The sequence below is a fragment of the Centropristis striata genome, chromosome 10 (assembly GCF_030273125.1).
Source record: "Centropristis striata isolate RG_2023a ecotype Rhode Island chromosome 10, C.striata_1.0, whole genome shotgun sequence".
Classification (NCBI taxonomy): Eukaryota; Metazoa; Chordata; class Actinopteri; order Perciformes; family Serranidae; genus Centropristis; species Centropristis striata.
This window is the reverse complement of record NC_081526.1, coordinates 3603143-3619629: the sequence shown is the minus strand read 5'-3', so window position 1 is coordinate 3619629 and position 16487 is coordinate 3603143. Positions and strand designations below refer to the sequence as shown.

Genomic DNA, 16487 nt, shown 5'->3' with positions numbered 1-16487 from the left:
GAGCTCAGCAGACGTTTGCCAGCATATGGTTTTGGTCATCTGGCTTCCTGAGACCATGAGGCTGCCTCTGGTGCCAGACTGTTGGGTTATTTTGGGTTTTATGGCACCGCTCTCACAGCGAGAAGGTGGCTAAAACCAGCACTGTCACACCAGTTGCTACCATGTGTTTTTATTAGCTGTTCATGTGTATAAAAGTAACATATAATGTTTAACTCTATGGAGTCTTTTTGGGCTATTTTGTCCATTTTTGTATCCTTTTCATCCTGCCTGTAAACGCCACTTAACAAAAGCATAACAATTTTGGTCATTTTCTGTCTTTTTTTAGTAATTTCGTGTCTCCTTTTAGTAATTTTGTGTCTTTTTTTTAGTCTTTTTCGTGTCTTTTTTTGTCATTTTGTGTCTTTTTTTAGTCATTTTGTGTCTTCTTTTGGTCATTTTGTGTCTTTTTTTGTCATTTTGTATCTTTTTGTAGTAATTTTGTGTCTTCTTTTAGTCATTTTGTGTCTTTTTGTAGTCATTTTGTGTCTTTTTTTAGTCATTTTGTGTCTTTTTTAGTCCTAGAATTTTTTTTAGAATCTTTTTTTTTAACTTTCAAAACACCATCATGCTCAATAAAGGAGTTTACAGCCAGAACTTCAGAGGTACATTTACAGTACGCTGCTTTGTCTTCTAGTCTGGATGTCAATAGATCAATAGTGAAGCTGAGCTTGAGAAGTGACTTTGGTTTACTCCACACAGGTTGTGAAAAGGATCTTAAGGTTTGAGGGTGAGAGTCAAGGGGAGCTGGAATAATAGGGAGTCGGGGTCAGAGGTTAACTAATGTACTATAGTACAATAATGATACTAGACCACAACGCTAATCATGTATCCTGATCTGCACAACAAAAAGCTACTTGTTGCATTCAGTGGTGGAATGTAACTAAGTACATTTACTCAAGTACTGTACTTAAGTACAATTTTGAGGTTCTTGTACTTTACTTGAGTATTTCTATTTGATGTAACTTTATAATTCTACTCCACCACATTTTGAGGCTATTATTGTACTTTCTACTCCACTACATTTAGTTTTTACAGCTTTAGTTACTTTTCAGGTCAAGATTGAACATAAATACATTTAAAGTGATTCGACTTGTTTTTATTTTATTTATTAAACCTCATAACAGTATATTAAGTAGTTAAAATGAGCCATAACTTGAGGAAATTAAATGCTTCTCACATATATGCATCCTAATATTAATACAATAATATATTTAGTAATAATATTTTTAGAGTGTGGCGAGTACTTTTATTTTTGATACTTTAAGTACATTTTGATGCTGATACTTTTGTACTTTTACTTCAGTAAGTTTTGAATGCAGGACTTTTATTTGTAGTGGAGTAATTTCACAGTGTGGTATTAGTACTTTCATTAAGGGATCTGAATACTTCTTCCACCACTGGTTGCATCATTGTCACTAAACTGGACTTGGTGGACTAATAAACTAGAATTACATCACGGTCTTCACATTTCTTTTCCACCAAAGGTTGAACAGGGAGGAGAACTACATAGAGTACATACAGTGTTTCCATTGGGAGAGAGCTTCAGATTATCCTTGGAGCTGAATTTTGTCAGTACGTGACTGAAGTCCAGCTTCTTGTTTAAAATATGATTCTATGGAGAAATACAGAGATAGTTTGTGTCTCTTATATTGTAGATGGGAATGAATGCTGTCAGAACACTGAATCACTGGGAGGAGAAACTACAGAGGACACTGATGGAGAATCTAGTCAAAATGTTCCATTACATTATCCATCTTTTTTCTCCTTTATCTGTGTATCTGCCTGCTCATATCCAGTCCTAATGTCTTACAGGTAACCCCTATAATACATTGATCTGAAGTCATTCATATCATAGCATTTCAATTAGGTTGACGCAGCATTTAACATAACACAATAAGAAAAAGAGCTGCAAATAGACCACAACACAACAGAAGTTTTTCCAGAGGACACACGTTATAATGTTATAACGTTATAACAATCATATCGTGCTAACGTTAACGGCCAATCAATATCATGTTATAGTTAGTCGACGATCGATAGCGTGCTAACATTAGCCGGCGATCGATAGCATGCTAATGTTAGCAGGCTAGCAAGACCAAGACCACCTTGGTGCCATTGAGAGAGACCAACTAAAACGTGTATCATTCATTTATTTGATTTGTTTAACTGCAATGTGATTGATACATGCTAGCGGGCTAACGCTATATATCACGTTATAACATTAAAATATTATTATCATGATGCAAGCGTGTCCAGACATGTGCATCACTTTTAAGAGTCCTCTGGAAACACTTCTGTTGTGTTGTGGTCTTTGCAGCACGTTTTCTTAATTCTGCTCTTGTGTTGTCAGATTGAGGAAGATGTTTTCTCAGTTTGCTTGTTTTTTTTGTATTTGCATGTGTTTTCTTAAGTTGCAGTGCTGTGAGCTCTCAGGGACACCGTAATTACAACTAAATTAGTGTTTCATTTAAAGAAAGACCTCTTTAATTTAGAGATACAGGCACCTAAAAACTAAAAACTAAGTTGAACCCTCAGAACAAGAGCTCTGATTGGCTCCAAACAGCTCCTGCTGCTCTGTGGGTTTGACTTCATTAAATATTCAAAATTCAAATATCAGTTAATCGTGTAAAAAGAAAAGTTAACAGAAGTGCTAATTGGTAAATTCAATTATTTCATTTAATAGTTTTTTAAACTTTATTAATGCCTCATTAAAATGTAAATGTAATCAGTCTCTCAAATGTATTAACTGTATTAATTGATGAAAGTTAAACACTGTAAAGGGTTTTTTAATTGTTTTAGTGTCCCTATAAAGCAGACGGGGCAGATTAACGGTGCTGGTACCAGCAGGTCTTGGGTCCAGGTCACACTGTGAGCTGCTGACAGGCTCAGAGTGGCCGAGATGAGGCGCAGCACCGACTTCCAGATCCACGACGCCTTGTGTTTGGACTCTGGTGGCGGTTTTTGGTCCTTGTGCTTCTATGAGGACAATCAGTGGACAGTCAGTGGGCGGAGAGAGGCCTGCTGGGAGTACTGGGACTACTGGGACCAGGGTCAGAACCACCAAAGGCCAGGGGGGGTCATGTACAATCTGTTTTATGGGTAACTAAAATATTACACAGCCCACTATGGCTGGAGAAGATTCTACCATCCCTGATGTTGGGCTCACGCCAACAGATTTCCCCAGTCCCAGACTAAAAACTGAGAGTCTTTAGTAAATCTAGGAGTTTTACTGGATTCATGGCACTCTGTCATCTCCATCGTTAAGTTTCAGGTAGTAATCTGCTCTGTTTCATATCAGAACACACAACATGGTTTTATTCATAATGATTTTGGTTATTATCAAGAATGTTTCCATGACTGAAGATGTAAAAATGACCAAAAAAAGGACACAAAATTATTGAAATAGACACAAATTGACCAAAAATAGATATTAAAATGATCAAAAAAGACACAAAATGACCAAAAATAGATGTTAAAATCATCAAAAAAGACACAAAATGACCAAAAATAGATGTAAAAATGATCAAAAAAGATACAAAAATGACCAGAAAATAGATGTTAAAATGATCAAAAAAGACACAAAATGACCAGAAAATAGATGTTAAAATGATCAAAAAAGACACAAAATGACAAAAATAGATGTAAAAGTGACTAAGAAAGACACAAAATGACAATAGATGTAAAAATGATAAAAAAAGACACAAAAATGACCCAAAATAGATGTTAAAATGATCAAAAATGACCAAAAATAGATGTTAAAATGAAAAAATGTAATCGAAGAAGCAGCTATTTTATTAAAACTTTTCTAACAGTGTGTGCAGGAACTTAAATATCTTCAAGATTAATTTTGTATTCCCATTTCACGATACACTTTGAGAATCAGAGAAAGATCAAAGCACACCTGGGAGAGGGATCACCACCTCACCTGGACATGAACTATTCTACTCTGGTCACTTTGGGCTTTTTCAGACACAAATAAAAGCTTTTAGGTTCGTCTAGACACGTTCTTTCTTCTCTCTGGAGCTCATAAAACGTTAAAAGTTATGTCATCAAAGACTATAAATCCACGGCCGAGAGAGGCAGATTAAATTTTAACTTTGTGTCGGCTTGTGGCCAAAGAGAAGCTCTGACCAGACAGTCACCCCAGTGTTCAGACAGAAGCTGCCATCATCGTTTTATGTCTTGAGTGGTGACACCTACTTCCACCCAGGGGTGACACACACACACACACACGCAGAGAAAAAAACATTAAGTAAAAACTGCCGACAGAAAAATATATGCCTTCTGACTAACCCTCTGGAGTCTCCAGAAGCTCCAAATAATCCAGACTTGTTGACTCCATCCAGACTAGAAAACAAAGCAGCGTGGAGCCCTACTGTAAATTTACCTCTAAAGTTCTGGCTGTAAACTCCATGAGGCCAGTTTCAGTTTGATGATGATATACCAAGTAAAACTGGAGACAAGCTCAAATATATTTATTATAAAATGATGGAACTGAAACGAAATTTAACAGCCTGAATTTGTTGCCTTCTGCCTGGTACCAGAGGTCACATCTGACTTGCCTCCATGTCTGAAAATAAACTTCATGCACTGCACATTATTTGGTTCTTACCAAGTTAAAAAAAAACTTAGATTTAGAAGTGTTAGATAATTTATCTTGGGTTAAGAGTTCATTTCTTTTTTTTTTTTTTTTGCAAGTGTTCAACATGCTTATTTCTAGATTTAATAATGTTAATTGAAGAAATCTTGTCAAGGTAAATTATCTGTCCATGCAGCAAGATCATTTCCCTCAGATTTATTGTTTTTATCTGGTTTTTAGACACACCTTTTTGCAGTGTGGTCTATAGAAACCATGGAGAAAGTTTCATGCTTTAGTCATGAAATGCACAAAACCTTCCATATATTATGAGCTTATCCGCTCCGCTACATTGCAAGTCCAATATTCCTTCTGTTTAATGCTTAATGCTACAATCAGCAGTTAGTTTCTAATATCTGTCTGCCCTGTTGGGGCTCTAAAGCACACAAACTAAGGACCTAAACTCAACTATTGGCCAACTGCTTCCACAGCCACACAACTACAGATACTGTAATAATGTATAGTGGTGGCTGTCACCCTCCTTTCACAGCCGGACACTTATTTATAGCCTCCACTCTGAAAGAACGTGTAATACACCTGCATAGTAACAATATCACCACACCTGATATAGCACAGTACCTAATTAATACCCAGCATGCATGCCTGCACACATGAAGACTAGGCTTGTCAAAAGTATCAATACTCAAAAAAGTATTGATACTAAAACGTATCAACTCCACAGCCGTTCCTCTTGCAGATGACAGGCAGGCATTTGTAGCATGATCCTCCTTATTTAGTGTCCGGCTGCACAGAGACCTGGCAAGTCATAAAGATGTCAGCCGAACGCTTCCACTCCTAATCAGGTCATCAGTGGAGGCTTGTAGGAGCTGATGGCTACAGACACTCTGCTGTTTTCATCACTATTCTTCCTGTTGCAGCGCTGACTTTGTGTTTCAGGCTACAACACAATATTTGTCAAACTGTAAAGCTGTACGCTCCCAAACACCCTGCTAATGCGGATTCTGTGCAGCACTAGAGAACACGATTTGAAATGCAGATTTCTGCTAGCTGAAGGGTTAGTCCTGTCCTCGGTTCACAGAGCTGCTGGGACAAATACTGCTCATAGCTGCGACACTCGCTGAGCTGTCACAGACAGGTCACTATCAACTTCTTTTTAAATCTGGGGCCTCAGAATTGTAAAATGTAGGGGTAAGACATAACTACAGTATATACCGTATCTGACATAGAGGTCTGATTCTTCTACTTTCTACATGAGAATTTGAGAATTATTGCCAAATCATTCTATAAAAACTCTGTCTCTTTATGAACCTGGTCTCACAGGAATCCGTGAAATAGCCACGGATTTGCTTTACTCAAAATCTGTGGTATAGCCACGGAATCACTCAAATTTCCGTGAAACTGACACGGATTTCACTACAATGCAAGTTAATGACAGTCATATCCTGGTGAATCAGAAGAAAGAACTGAAACTAGAAATTTCTAAAGAAGTTTTGAGTGTGCTTGACTCTGGCCCGTGTTACAGTATATTATCTCTACTGTTGCTTAGGTATGTGACAGATCAAGGCTTTGGTAGCCAAGCAACCAGGGCCAGGTGGCGGCAACCAATCAGAAAAGAGCAATCAACCGCAGCTGCTCCTGTGCGATTTGACAAGAGAAAAACAGCTGATAGTTCCCCTCGAACAGAAAGCATTTTTGTCCAAACCGGAGCTCCTATCATTGAACCGACTTCACTTAGCACTCTAGCGATGATGTCATCCACTCTAGCCTCTCCATAGGATAACATTGGGGGGATTTTTTTGGTGTGTTTTTGCTGAATAATTTGAAAACCGTTTGCTGAAACCCTTAAAAAAAGTCATAGCACACTTGTCATTACCAAGCCGGTTGAATTGATACCTTTTTAGTGTATGTGCAACCAAAACTCCAGGGGAGTAGACAACCGAAAAAAACAAAGAAGAGACAGAAGAATAATACAATTAAGCCCGGTGAATTGTATATAGTGTGCTTTTTCAAGCACACTCAATAAGCTAAAAACAGCAAGGAACTACAGAGTTGAGTGTTGGTTATCATGTATGCCATTACTTAAAGCTGGAGTGTAGGACTTAAAAAGCCTTTAAAAAGGACTTAAAACAAGGTTCATGCAATACTCATTAAACCAATGCCGCCAGGGAAAGCTCTGTGTGTTTTGCAGCATAGCAGTGTTGTGGTGTCTGGTGTCTGTTGGCCCAGAACTGATTTACTGCTGTTGAACTGATTGGTACTTGTTCAAGAATAGTGCAGTGCCTGTTTAAAACGTGCCTGTCCCAATTTATTTGCACAGGAAGACTTGAAGAGAGATCTCCCAGAGGGCAAGCTCACCTCCAGTCATACGTTTTAAAGCAGGGGAAGAAAAAACAAACGCACTGCAGGTTTTAATCATGTTAGTATCAAAAATATTTCTTTAAATGAGTTCCAGTTCCCTAAATCTTCATATATTTTTAAGGCCTTAGGACACTTTGCATTGTTTGCTGTTGCACTAGGATTTTATGCATTGTAAGTTAAGAAACTATTGTGAAAACTTCTATATTTTTTACTTTCTTTCTAAGTTTTAATCAATGCAAATGGTTTGCGGAAAAAACATTTCTTGCACAGCTCCGATTGTTTCTCAACTCGTCTTCCTTTTATATTAGTGAGTCTGCAGGATGAAGGGCTAACATTGGAAAGAGGTAGCTAAGAAACTACAAAAAAAAGAGAAAATGAATGTGGGCAGGTGGGACAGAGGGGCCATTAATATTAAGACGGAAGGAAAAGCCAGAAGATGTTAGACAAAAACACATGTTACAATACAATTTGTCCAAAGACATTTGTTGCTGGTTTCGGTGCATGACCAATGATATATGTTGTACAAATTTTTTTTCATAGATCGGAGACAAGTACGGTGGCCCTGTGAGCTCTCAACGCTGCAACTTAAGGAAACACATGCAAATACACAAAACACAAGCAAACTGAGAAAACATCTTCATCAATTTGACAACACAAGCGCAGCATTTAGAAAACGCTGCAAAGACCACAACACAAAACAATAAGAAAAAGAGCTGCAAATAGACCACAACACAACAGAGGTGTTTCCAGAGGACACTTAAAAGTGATGCACACGTCTGGACACGCTTGTGATATTATCACGTTATTTCAAGATAATTATATTTTCATGTTATAACGTGATATATAGCATGCTATCACATGCTATTGTTCGTCTGCTAACGTTAGCATGCTATCGCGGCTAACGTTAGCATGTCCATACGTGTGCATCACTTTTAAGTGTCCTCTGGAAACATTTCTGTTGTGTTGTGGTCTTTGCAGCGTTTTCTAAATGCTGCGCTTGTGTTGTCAAACTGGTGAAGATGTTTTCTTTATTTGCTTGTGTTTTGTGTATTTGCATGTGTTTTCTTAAGTAGCAGCGTTGTGAGCTCTCAGGACCACCGTAGACAAGGCAAGGATGTCTCCAGTTGTTTTTATTGCTTTTGATTCAAGGCTAAAGGACAGGATTCTAGGGTACCGTCTGGCAGGAGATAATCACAAAGTCTCTCTGTATGCAGATGATATCTACATTTATATCAAGAGAAGCGATGGTTGATTTATGTTTCTTTTCTGTATGTTACCTGTTCAAATAATCACCATCTCTCAGGAAACACATGAAACAAGTAGAAATAGAGAAGAGCCTGACCTGTCCTCCTTTGGGCTGGTACTTGATGTTCTCTATGGAGCCGATCTTGGACCTGATGTTCTTGAAGTCCGGCAGCGGCTGGTTGATGATGCGGAGCTGCTTGGGTGTGGTTGCGGGGGACTTGGGCGGGGTGCGGACCACCGCCACCTTCCTGTCCCCGGAGATCAAGCTGAGGGAGCGCGGGGTCCCGGGGGTCCTGGAGGACGATGAGTAGCTGGGAGGGGTCCCTGGGGTGATGGCCGAGGAGCCGGGGGTCCGAGGGGTGGAGTGGCCACTACGAGCCGAACGGGAACGCACCGATTCTGCAACTGGTGGAATATAAGGAGGGTCGAGGATGAAATGCTTTAAAATAGATTTTCATTTTGTGTATTTTTTTAGTCATTTTGTGTCTTTTTTGTGTCTTTTTTTTAGCCTTTTTTGGTCATTTCATGTCTTTAGTTGTCTTTTTTTGTTATTTTGTCTTCTCATTTTGTGTATTTTTTGTCATTTTGTGTCCTTTTTGTCATTTTGTGTCTTTTTTTGTTATTTTGTCTTCTCATTTTGTGTCCTTTTTGTCATTTTGTGTCTTTTTTTGTCATTTTGTGTCTTTTTTTAATCATTTTGTGTCTTTTTTGGTAATTTTGTGTCTTTGTTGTGTCTTTTTTGGTAATTTTGTGTCTTTTGTTATTTTGTCTTCTCATTTTGTGTCTTTTTTGGCCATTTTGTGTCAGATAGATAGATAGATAGATAGATAGATAGATAGATAGATAGATAGATGTCAGCTAAGAGGTCTGAATGCTTCTTCCAACACTGACAGAACAATACAATACCAAAGTCTTGCCTTGAGATTCTGCAGGTTTATGCCTAGTATATGGATTAATAGTTAATTTCAGTAAGAAACAAGCCGTCTACCTGTCATGCTCGGGGCTCGTCCTGTCCTGTACTCTGCTCTCATCTCTGTGCGAAACGCTGCAGGAAGCAACAAAAGTAAAAGGTTCAGAGTTAGAAAAACGGGATGATGAGGGGAAGAAAGAAAGAAGAAAAGGAGAATCAGTCCAGTTCTAGATTCATCCACCTTAATCTGCAATCAGGACAAGTTGTAAATACAAACATCAGAAACACTTTGACACAGAGGAACATAGAGATGATGAACAGTATCTTTCTGCATGTTAAAAGACTAGTTAGATACAATTCATAAAACAAACTACTGTAAACAAATCTGCAACTTTTTTTCTCGAAATATTACAATTTTTCATTTTTACATTGGAGGTCAAGATCAATAAAGATAATATTATTATATTATTATCACACTGATTGGTAGCCTGATCTTTGCTGATTAGCTGGAAGATGTGGTTCTACGACTAAAATCCATGTGGTTCTACAACTGAAATCCATGTGGTTCTTTGACTAAAATCCATGTGGTTCTATGACTAAAATACATGTGGTTCTATGACTAAAATCCATGTGGTTCTACGACTAAAATACATGTGGTTCTACGACTAAAATCCATGTGGTTCTACGACTGAAATCCATGTGGTTCTACGACTGAAATCCATGTGGTTCTACGACTGAAATCCATGTGGTTCTATGACCTCACAGAGAGACATGGGGACCCCATTTTGATATCCACTGAAGTTACCAAATACGGTTCTTCGCCTGATACAGGGTTTTTAAGCCTACTTGTGGGTCTGCGAGGAGCCGTGGAGCCGGAGCTGGTGATGGAGGTGGAGCTCTCCTCGTGGTCGTGGTACGGGCGACGACTCAGGATGGAGGCATGTCGCGGCACCGAGGACCTCTTCTCAGGACTCCAAGACCCCCCGTCCTGTTGGGACACAAGCACCAGGGACAAGAAGCAGATCTTTAGGCTGCTGAAGCTATGATTTATCTTCAATAAAAGTTAACCCATAAGAACCCAGACCTGTTTATCTTTAAAGGAAAATTATGGGGGATAGTTATATTGGGCGTTTATGGTATTTATGTTTATGATATTTTTTTAATTTTAAAATGTAAAACCTTTAAAAAGGTGAAGCATTCATTTGGTGAATTTGTGTCTTTTTTGGTCATTTTGTGTCTTTTTTGGTCAATTTGTGTCTTTTTTGTCAATTTATGTCTTTTAAGTGGTTACTTTTACATATATCTTTGGTCAATTTGTGTCTTTTTTGATCATTTTGTGTCTTTTTTGGTCAATTTGTGTCTTTTTTGGTCAATTTTTGTCTTTTTTGTCAATTTGTGTCTTTTTAAATGGTCATTTAATAATCTTAATTTAAGAAATCTTGTCAAGGTTATTTATCAATAATCAATATTATTAATTATCTGTCCATGCAGCAAGATCTTTTCCCCTCAGATTTACTGTTTTATCTTCTTTTAAGACACACCTTTTTTGCAGTGCAGGATGTCATGTTACCCTGCATGAAGCATAAAGCTGAATATGGCAGATTCTAGAAGATTTAAAGTGTTTGTTACACGGGTGTCACCATGGGTTCTTATGGGTTAAAACAGCTGGTTTAGGTGGGAAATGCTGCAAAATGAAGCCATTTTTTATGTTCTTTCTGGAGCTCCTGCAGCTACAACGCTGCTCACCTACCTTGTCTATAAGTCTGTGTAATACTGGGGAGCAGTGAGGCTCTGCTGAGGACGGACGAGGTGTATCTAAAGAGGAAGCCGCTCTGGATACGGAGGTGGGGATCTTTGTTAAACGATGAGCATGGCACTGAGATGGACAACGATGAGGCCCAGAGGGTGAGGAGCATGGCACCAAAACACAGAACACAGGGTGATAGAAGAAGTGATGAAAACAACTTAAACATGCATGATCAAGATCTCATGATGTATCCATTGTGGGATGATGAATGAGATAATATAAACATCAGATCTTGTGAAAACAAAATTTAACGATAACAGACATGCACATTCATTGCAAACATGTCAGTGGAGAAACTGGTGTGAAAAAACAAGAATTTGAGGAATATTTTTCAGCACAGTCATGCACACTGCAAAAAAAAAGGTGTGTCTAAAAACCAGATAAAACAGTAAATCTGAGGGAAATGATCTTGCTGCATGGACAGATAATTTACCTTGACAAGATTTCTTGAATTAAGATTATTAAATCTAGAAATAAGCATGTTGAACACTTAAAATAAGAAATTAACTCTTGAAACAAGATAGATTATCTAACATTACTAAATCTAAAGGTTTTTTTTTTATCTTGGTAAGAAACAAATAATTGTCAGGTCACTCTGTCATTTTTACATATATTTTTGTTCATTTTGTGTCTTTTTTGTCAAATTGTGTCTTTTAAGGTGTCCTTTTTTAACATATATTTTTGGTAATTTTGTGTGTTTTTGATCATTTTGTGTCTTTTTTGGTCAATTTGTGTCTTTTTTGTCAATTTGTGGCTTTTTAATGACAATTATATGTCTTTTTTTTTGTCATTTTGTGTCTTTTTTTGGTAATTTTGTGTCTTTTTTGGTCAATTTGTGTCTTTTTTTGTCAATTTGTGTCTTTTAAGTGGTCATTTTAAATATATTTTTGGTAATTTTATGTCTTTTTTGGTCATTTTGTGTCTTTTTTGGTCAATTTGTGTCTTTTTTGGTCAATTTGTGTCTTTTTCGATCATTTTGTGTCTTTTTTGTCAATTTGTGTCTTTATAATGGTCATTGTATGTCTGTTTTGGTCATTTTGTGTCTTTTTTGGTCATTTTGCGTCTTTTTTGATCATTTTGTGTCTTTTTCGATCATTTTGTGTCTTTTTTGTCAATTTGTGTCTTTTTAATGGTCATTATATGTCTTTTTTGGTCATTTTGTGCCTTTTTTGGTCAATTTGTATCTTTTCAAATGGCCATTTAATAATCTTAATTCAAGAAATCTTGTCAAGGTAAATTATCTGTCCATGCAGCAAGATCATTTCCCTCAGATTTACTGTTTTAATCTTGTTTTTAGACTAAACACCTTTTCTTGCAGTGCATGATTCCATGTTCCCCTGCAGACCATGGTAACAGACCCAGAATAGATTGTGTAAATCATAAGTGAAATATAATGTGGGCTCGGAGTGACAGAACATACTTACAGTATACTGTAATGACATGACATTTAAGAAATGCAGAAACTGTGTTATTTTAGACACAATAACTGTCATTACCATGGTGGAGGAGTAAAATGGAGTCACGACCACAGCCACTGGAGAAATGTCACAGGGTGATCCGACACCCACTCAGTGAAAAAAAGAGAAATGCTCTAAATGGATCAGCAGCCCTGTCTACTTGTGCAAAAACCCATTTAAACAAGGCAACAATAGCAAACGTTTTACAAAAAGCAAAGCCACCAACATTGTTTTTTTCTCCTAAAACACAGAAGACAGAAATGTAATGTAGTGTTATTCATGCAGGGATTAGACAGACAGACAGTATGTCATGTGTTCATCTGGATGGATGATTAGGTTGCTCTGGGAGTCACAATAGCAAATATACAATAATTCTAATGATAGTTCTCCTGCCTAATTAATGTGGTGTTTATTGTTTTAGAGTCTGCACTTAAGATGCACGAGGCAACTTGTGTATTAGTTTCATACTACTAGCAGGAGGTAAAGATTTATTCCTTTTTTAAACATCTTTTTAGTGAAATAAAGGATTCAGAAGCATGCAAAATATATAAACAACAGCTTTACATTGTTTCTACTTTCTATTTAAAGCCGCCTCATAATAATAATAATAATAATAATAATAATAATAATAATAATAAGAAGAAGAAGAAGAAGAAGAAGAAGAAGAAGAAGGATAATAATAATAATGCACTTTACATTAAAGGAAATGTCAAAGTGCTACAGGCTTAAAGCTTAATAGTCCAATTATAACAAGGATTAAAAAGGATAAAACTGCAAAAAACAGAAAAGATAGTATGTATATACATACATGCATACACAATCTAAAAATCATCTGGAGGGGAGGAACCAAAGGTTTTGACTTATAGAATAACATAAATCTGTATAAGACAGAGAAGAAAAAGGATCAGTTTTTAAATTCACGTGTCAGCCTTAATAATATTAAGTTATTACTAAAATTATGATTAAAGTGGAGATAAACTTGTTAACCTGTCTGTCAGAATACATTATGAAGGGTTGCCGAACAGAATAATAATAAAAAATAATTTGTGGATCAACACTGTGTATTTGACACACTCATGGATGTTGCAAATTTAAGAGGGGAAGGAGCATTATATGAATTATTTGACAGTTAACAATGAGGTGTATATATCAATAAAATCAATCATATGAATAATATCCACCTGTCTTGCAGTAATATTTACATTTTCAGCAGGAACCCAAGAAATTGCCACCAATGCACAAGACAGACAGGTCAAGATCTGAACTCTGTTTGGTCTTTATTGTGCAGTAATGCTCATGTTTACCAACCCGTCAGAATATAAAACTCTTTACACCAAAAGGAAAAGAAAAAGACAAGTGAAGCTAATGTTGTTAATGCATGAGGCAACTTGTTTATTAGTTTCATATTACTAATTTAACAGTTATTTGGTGATTCCACTGCCATGATTTAATCAACTAATACCAAAAGGTCTTATTGAAGTTCTGTATTGTCATTAGTAGGTTGGGTCGAACCCAGTCATTAGCATATTTTGATTGTTTATCTTATTTATATTTAACTCTATGGAGTCTTATAGGGCTATTTTGTCCATTCTTGAAACCTTTTCAAGTCTTTGTTAGTGATTTTGTGTCTTTTTTTGTGTCCTTTATGTGTCTTTTTTGGTCATTTTGTGTCTTTTTTTTTTGTCATTTTGTGTCCTCTGTGTTTTTTTGGTCATTCTGTCTTCTCATTTTGTGTCTTTTATAGTCTTTTTGTGTCTTTTTTTTTGTCATTTTGTGTCTTTTTTTGGTCCTTTAGTCAACATAAAATGTGATTTTGAATTTTTTTTCACTTTCAAAACACTATCATGCTCAATAAAGAATTGTAAATGTTTCAAATGTGAACAAAGGTTGCAAATATAACATATAAGAGGGTTCCATCCAGTTCTATCATTTTATACTAAATATATTTGACCTAAAAACTAAACTAAAACTAGCAAACTCACTCTAAAAACTGATTTAAACTAACTGAATTTGAAAACAAAAATTTACAACGAACTGATGAAAAATCCAAAACTATTATAACCTTGGTCAGATCTAAAACTCTTTACACCAAATAAGGAAAAGAAAAAAGACGAGTGAAAGCTAATGTTGGTAATGTTGGAACGTCCAGTTTTTAGGAGATGGAGCAATCAGTTGCAGCTCTGCAGGAGAACATTTAGGTGTCAGTCTGTCCTGACTGACGTTTATTGAATTGCCCGACTTCAATCCTGCAAACCTTCTTGGTGATTCAGGCTGTTTTTTGCCCGTAAAGCTTCCAAACTGTATTTCTCTGAGTGGTTTTGGGAGCCAGAGGTCAGATACTCACCGATGCTCTGTCACGAGACTGTCTGGCAACACTGAGAGGCTGACGGCTGTCTGGGATCGCCTCTGACAGAGAGAGAGACAAAAAAAAACAAAAAATTACTGGAATATTAGAGCACAGAGAGAGAGAACATGACCTTCACGCCCTGAAAGGGAAGAAACGAGAACCTTTTAAACCTTTTAAATGTCCCACTTTGAAGGATTATTGTCATTTTTCTATCCTAAAGACGCACAAAAATACAACTTTATTCCCAAACCTGTCATGGTAAGCTATATGACAAATTGAGTGTTGTGTGCATTAGGTTGCTGCCCCCCTTGAGAGCTCTGTTCTGCAAAGATTTGGCAAGATATCACACGGAATGGGGGATTTTGTATTATGTAAGGCAACCCTGGAAAATAATCTAATTGGGGCAATGCAGCAGTGTACTGAGCTTTCATCACCAGTGACACAGAATTTAGCCCGTCAGGGGAAAAAATGAAGTGCAAACTGCCTCTGGAGCAGAGTCTCTATAGCACCAGGTCCATAGAACAAAACCAGGGATTACTAGTTGCCTAGCAACCATAGGTTGAAAAAGCTCGAGTGGGTACGTAATTCGTAAAAAGACCAGAGAGGTCAGAAAAGTTTTATAGGTTTTTCACACTAAATAACCTGTCCATTATTATCACACAGCCTTATAATCATATGGAATAATTATACAATATATTAGTACATTAATGTGACAAAGAGATAGAAATAGAAAAGTGGAGCCAATATGAAGTCTGACTGCATAGAAGTCTATGAGGAAATGACCCTAGTTCTCACACTGTAAAACCCAATGCTGCTTGTTTGTTATAACTATTTTTTTCCTTTGTGCAAAAAGTATACGGAAGTAAATCTGTGTCGTCTGAGTTTGAAATAAAAAAGACGTTGAATTTCCAGCACTGAATATTTATGCATTGAAATTATGTATCTGAATGTTTTTCAACATTAAAAAATTCAACTGCAAAAAATTTAACCTAAAAAAATTCAACTGCAAAAAATTAAACCTCAGAAAATTAAACCGCAAAAAAATCAACTGCAAAAAATTCAACCGCAAAACATTTTTTGTGGTTTAACTTTAATACTGTTTTAACAAAAAAAAAAACACAATTAATATAAATAATATCAATTGTTTTGACTTATCTTAAATCCTAGTAAATCTTAAAACAAGCCATTGCTGGTCACATTTAAAAGTAAAATCATACAGAAATCATCACTCATACATGCAAAAAATAAAATAGTTCGCTTAGAAGAATGCATTTTAAAATTATCTTAACACCAACTGAAAATCTTGGTTTTTCTTCATTTTTTTGCAGTAGTGATGCAGAAGTGAACTTGGAAAGTGTTGGGTGAAATGATGCTTTCAGCTCGGTGTTAAGTTTTAACAAAAAAACAAACAAACAAAGAGGATGTGCACAAAAACAAATGAAGGCAAATGGAACATATATAGTCGTCATTTCTTTTATTGTGATCAAAAACAAAGAAACACACACATGACAAAAGCCAAAAACTTAAACAAGCAAAGCAACACTGCAAAAACTGAACTCTAAGTAAGATGAAATATCTTAGATTAAAGGGGATATATGCTTATTTTTTGTCTGAAAAGATAGTTTTTTATTTTAGACTGTTTCACTTGTTTGATATAAAGATTTCACAGCTTTTGCCTTATTTCAAACATTTCAAGAAAAATATTCTACATACAGATAAAAATCTTT

The 16487-nt window shown here is 36.4% G+C and overlaps 1 protein-coding gene across 10 annotated transcripts in view; it reads right to left on the bottom strand.

Moving 5' to 3' along the window:
• Positions 1-16487, bottom strand: part of map2 (microtubule-associated protein 2) — a 165080-nt gene that overhangs the window by 16322 nt on the left and 132271 nt on the right. For all 10 annotated transcript variants that reach the window (XM_059342262.1, XM_059342259.1, XM_059342263.1 and 7 more), the window contains 4 exons: positions 14758-14819; positions 9996-10137; positions 9228-9284; positions 8337-8644 (listed from right to left, as the gene is read on the bottom strand). In XM_059342262.1, coding sequence (XP_059198245.1) covers positions 8337-8644; positions 9228-9284; positions 9996-10137; positions 14758-14819 — 569 coding nt within the window. The remainder of the gene's footprint in view (positions 1-8336; positions 8645-9227; positions 9285-9995; positions 10138-14757; positions 14820-16487) is intronic.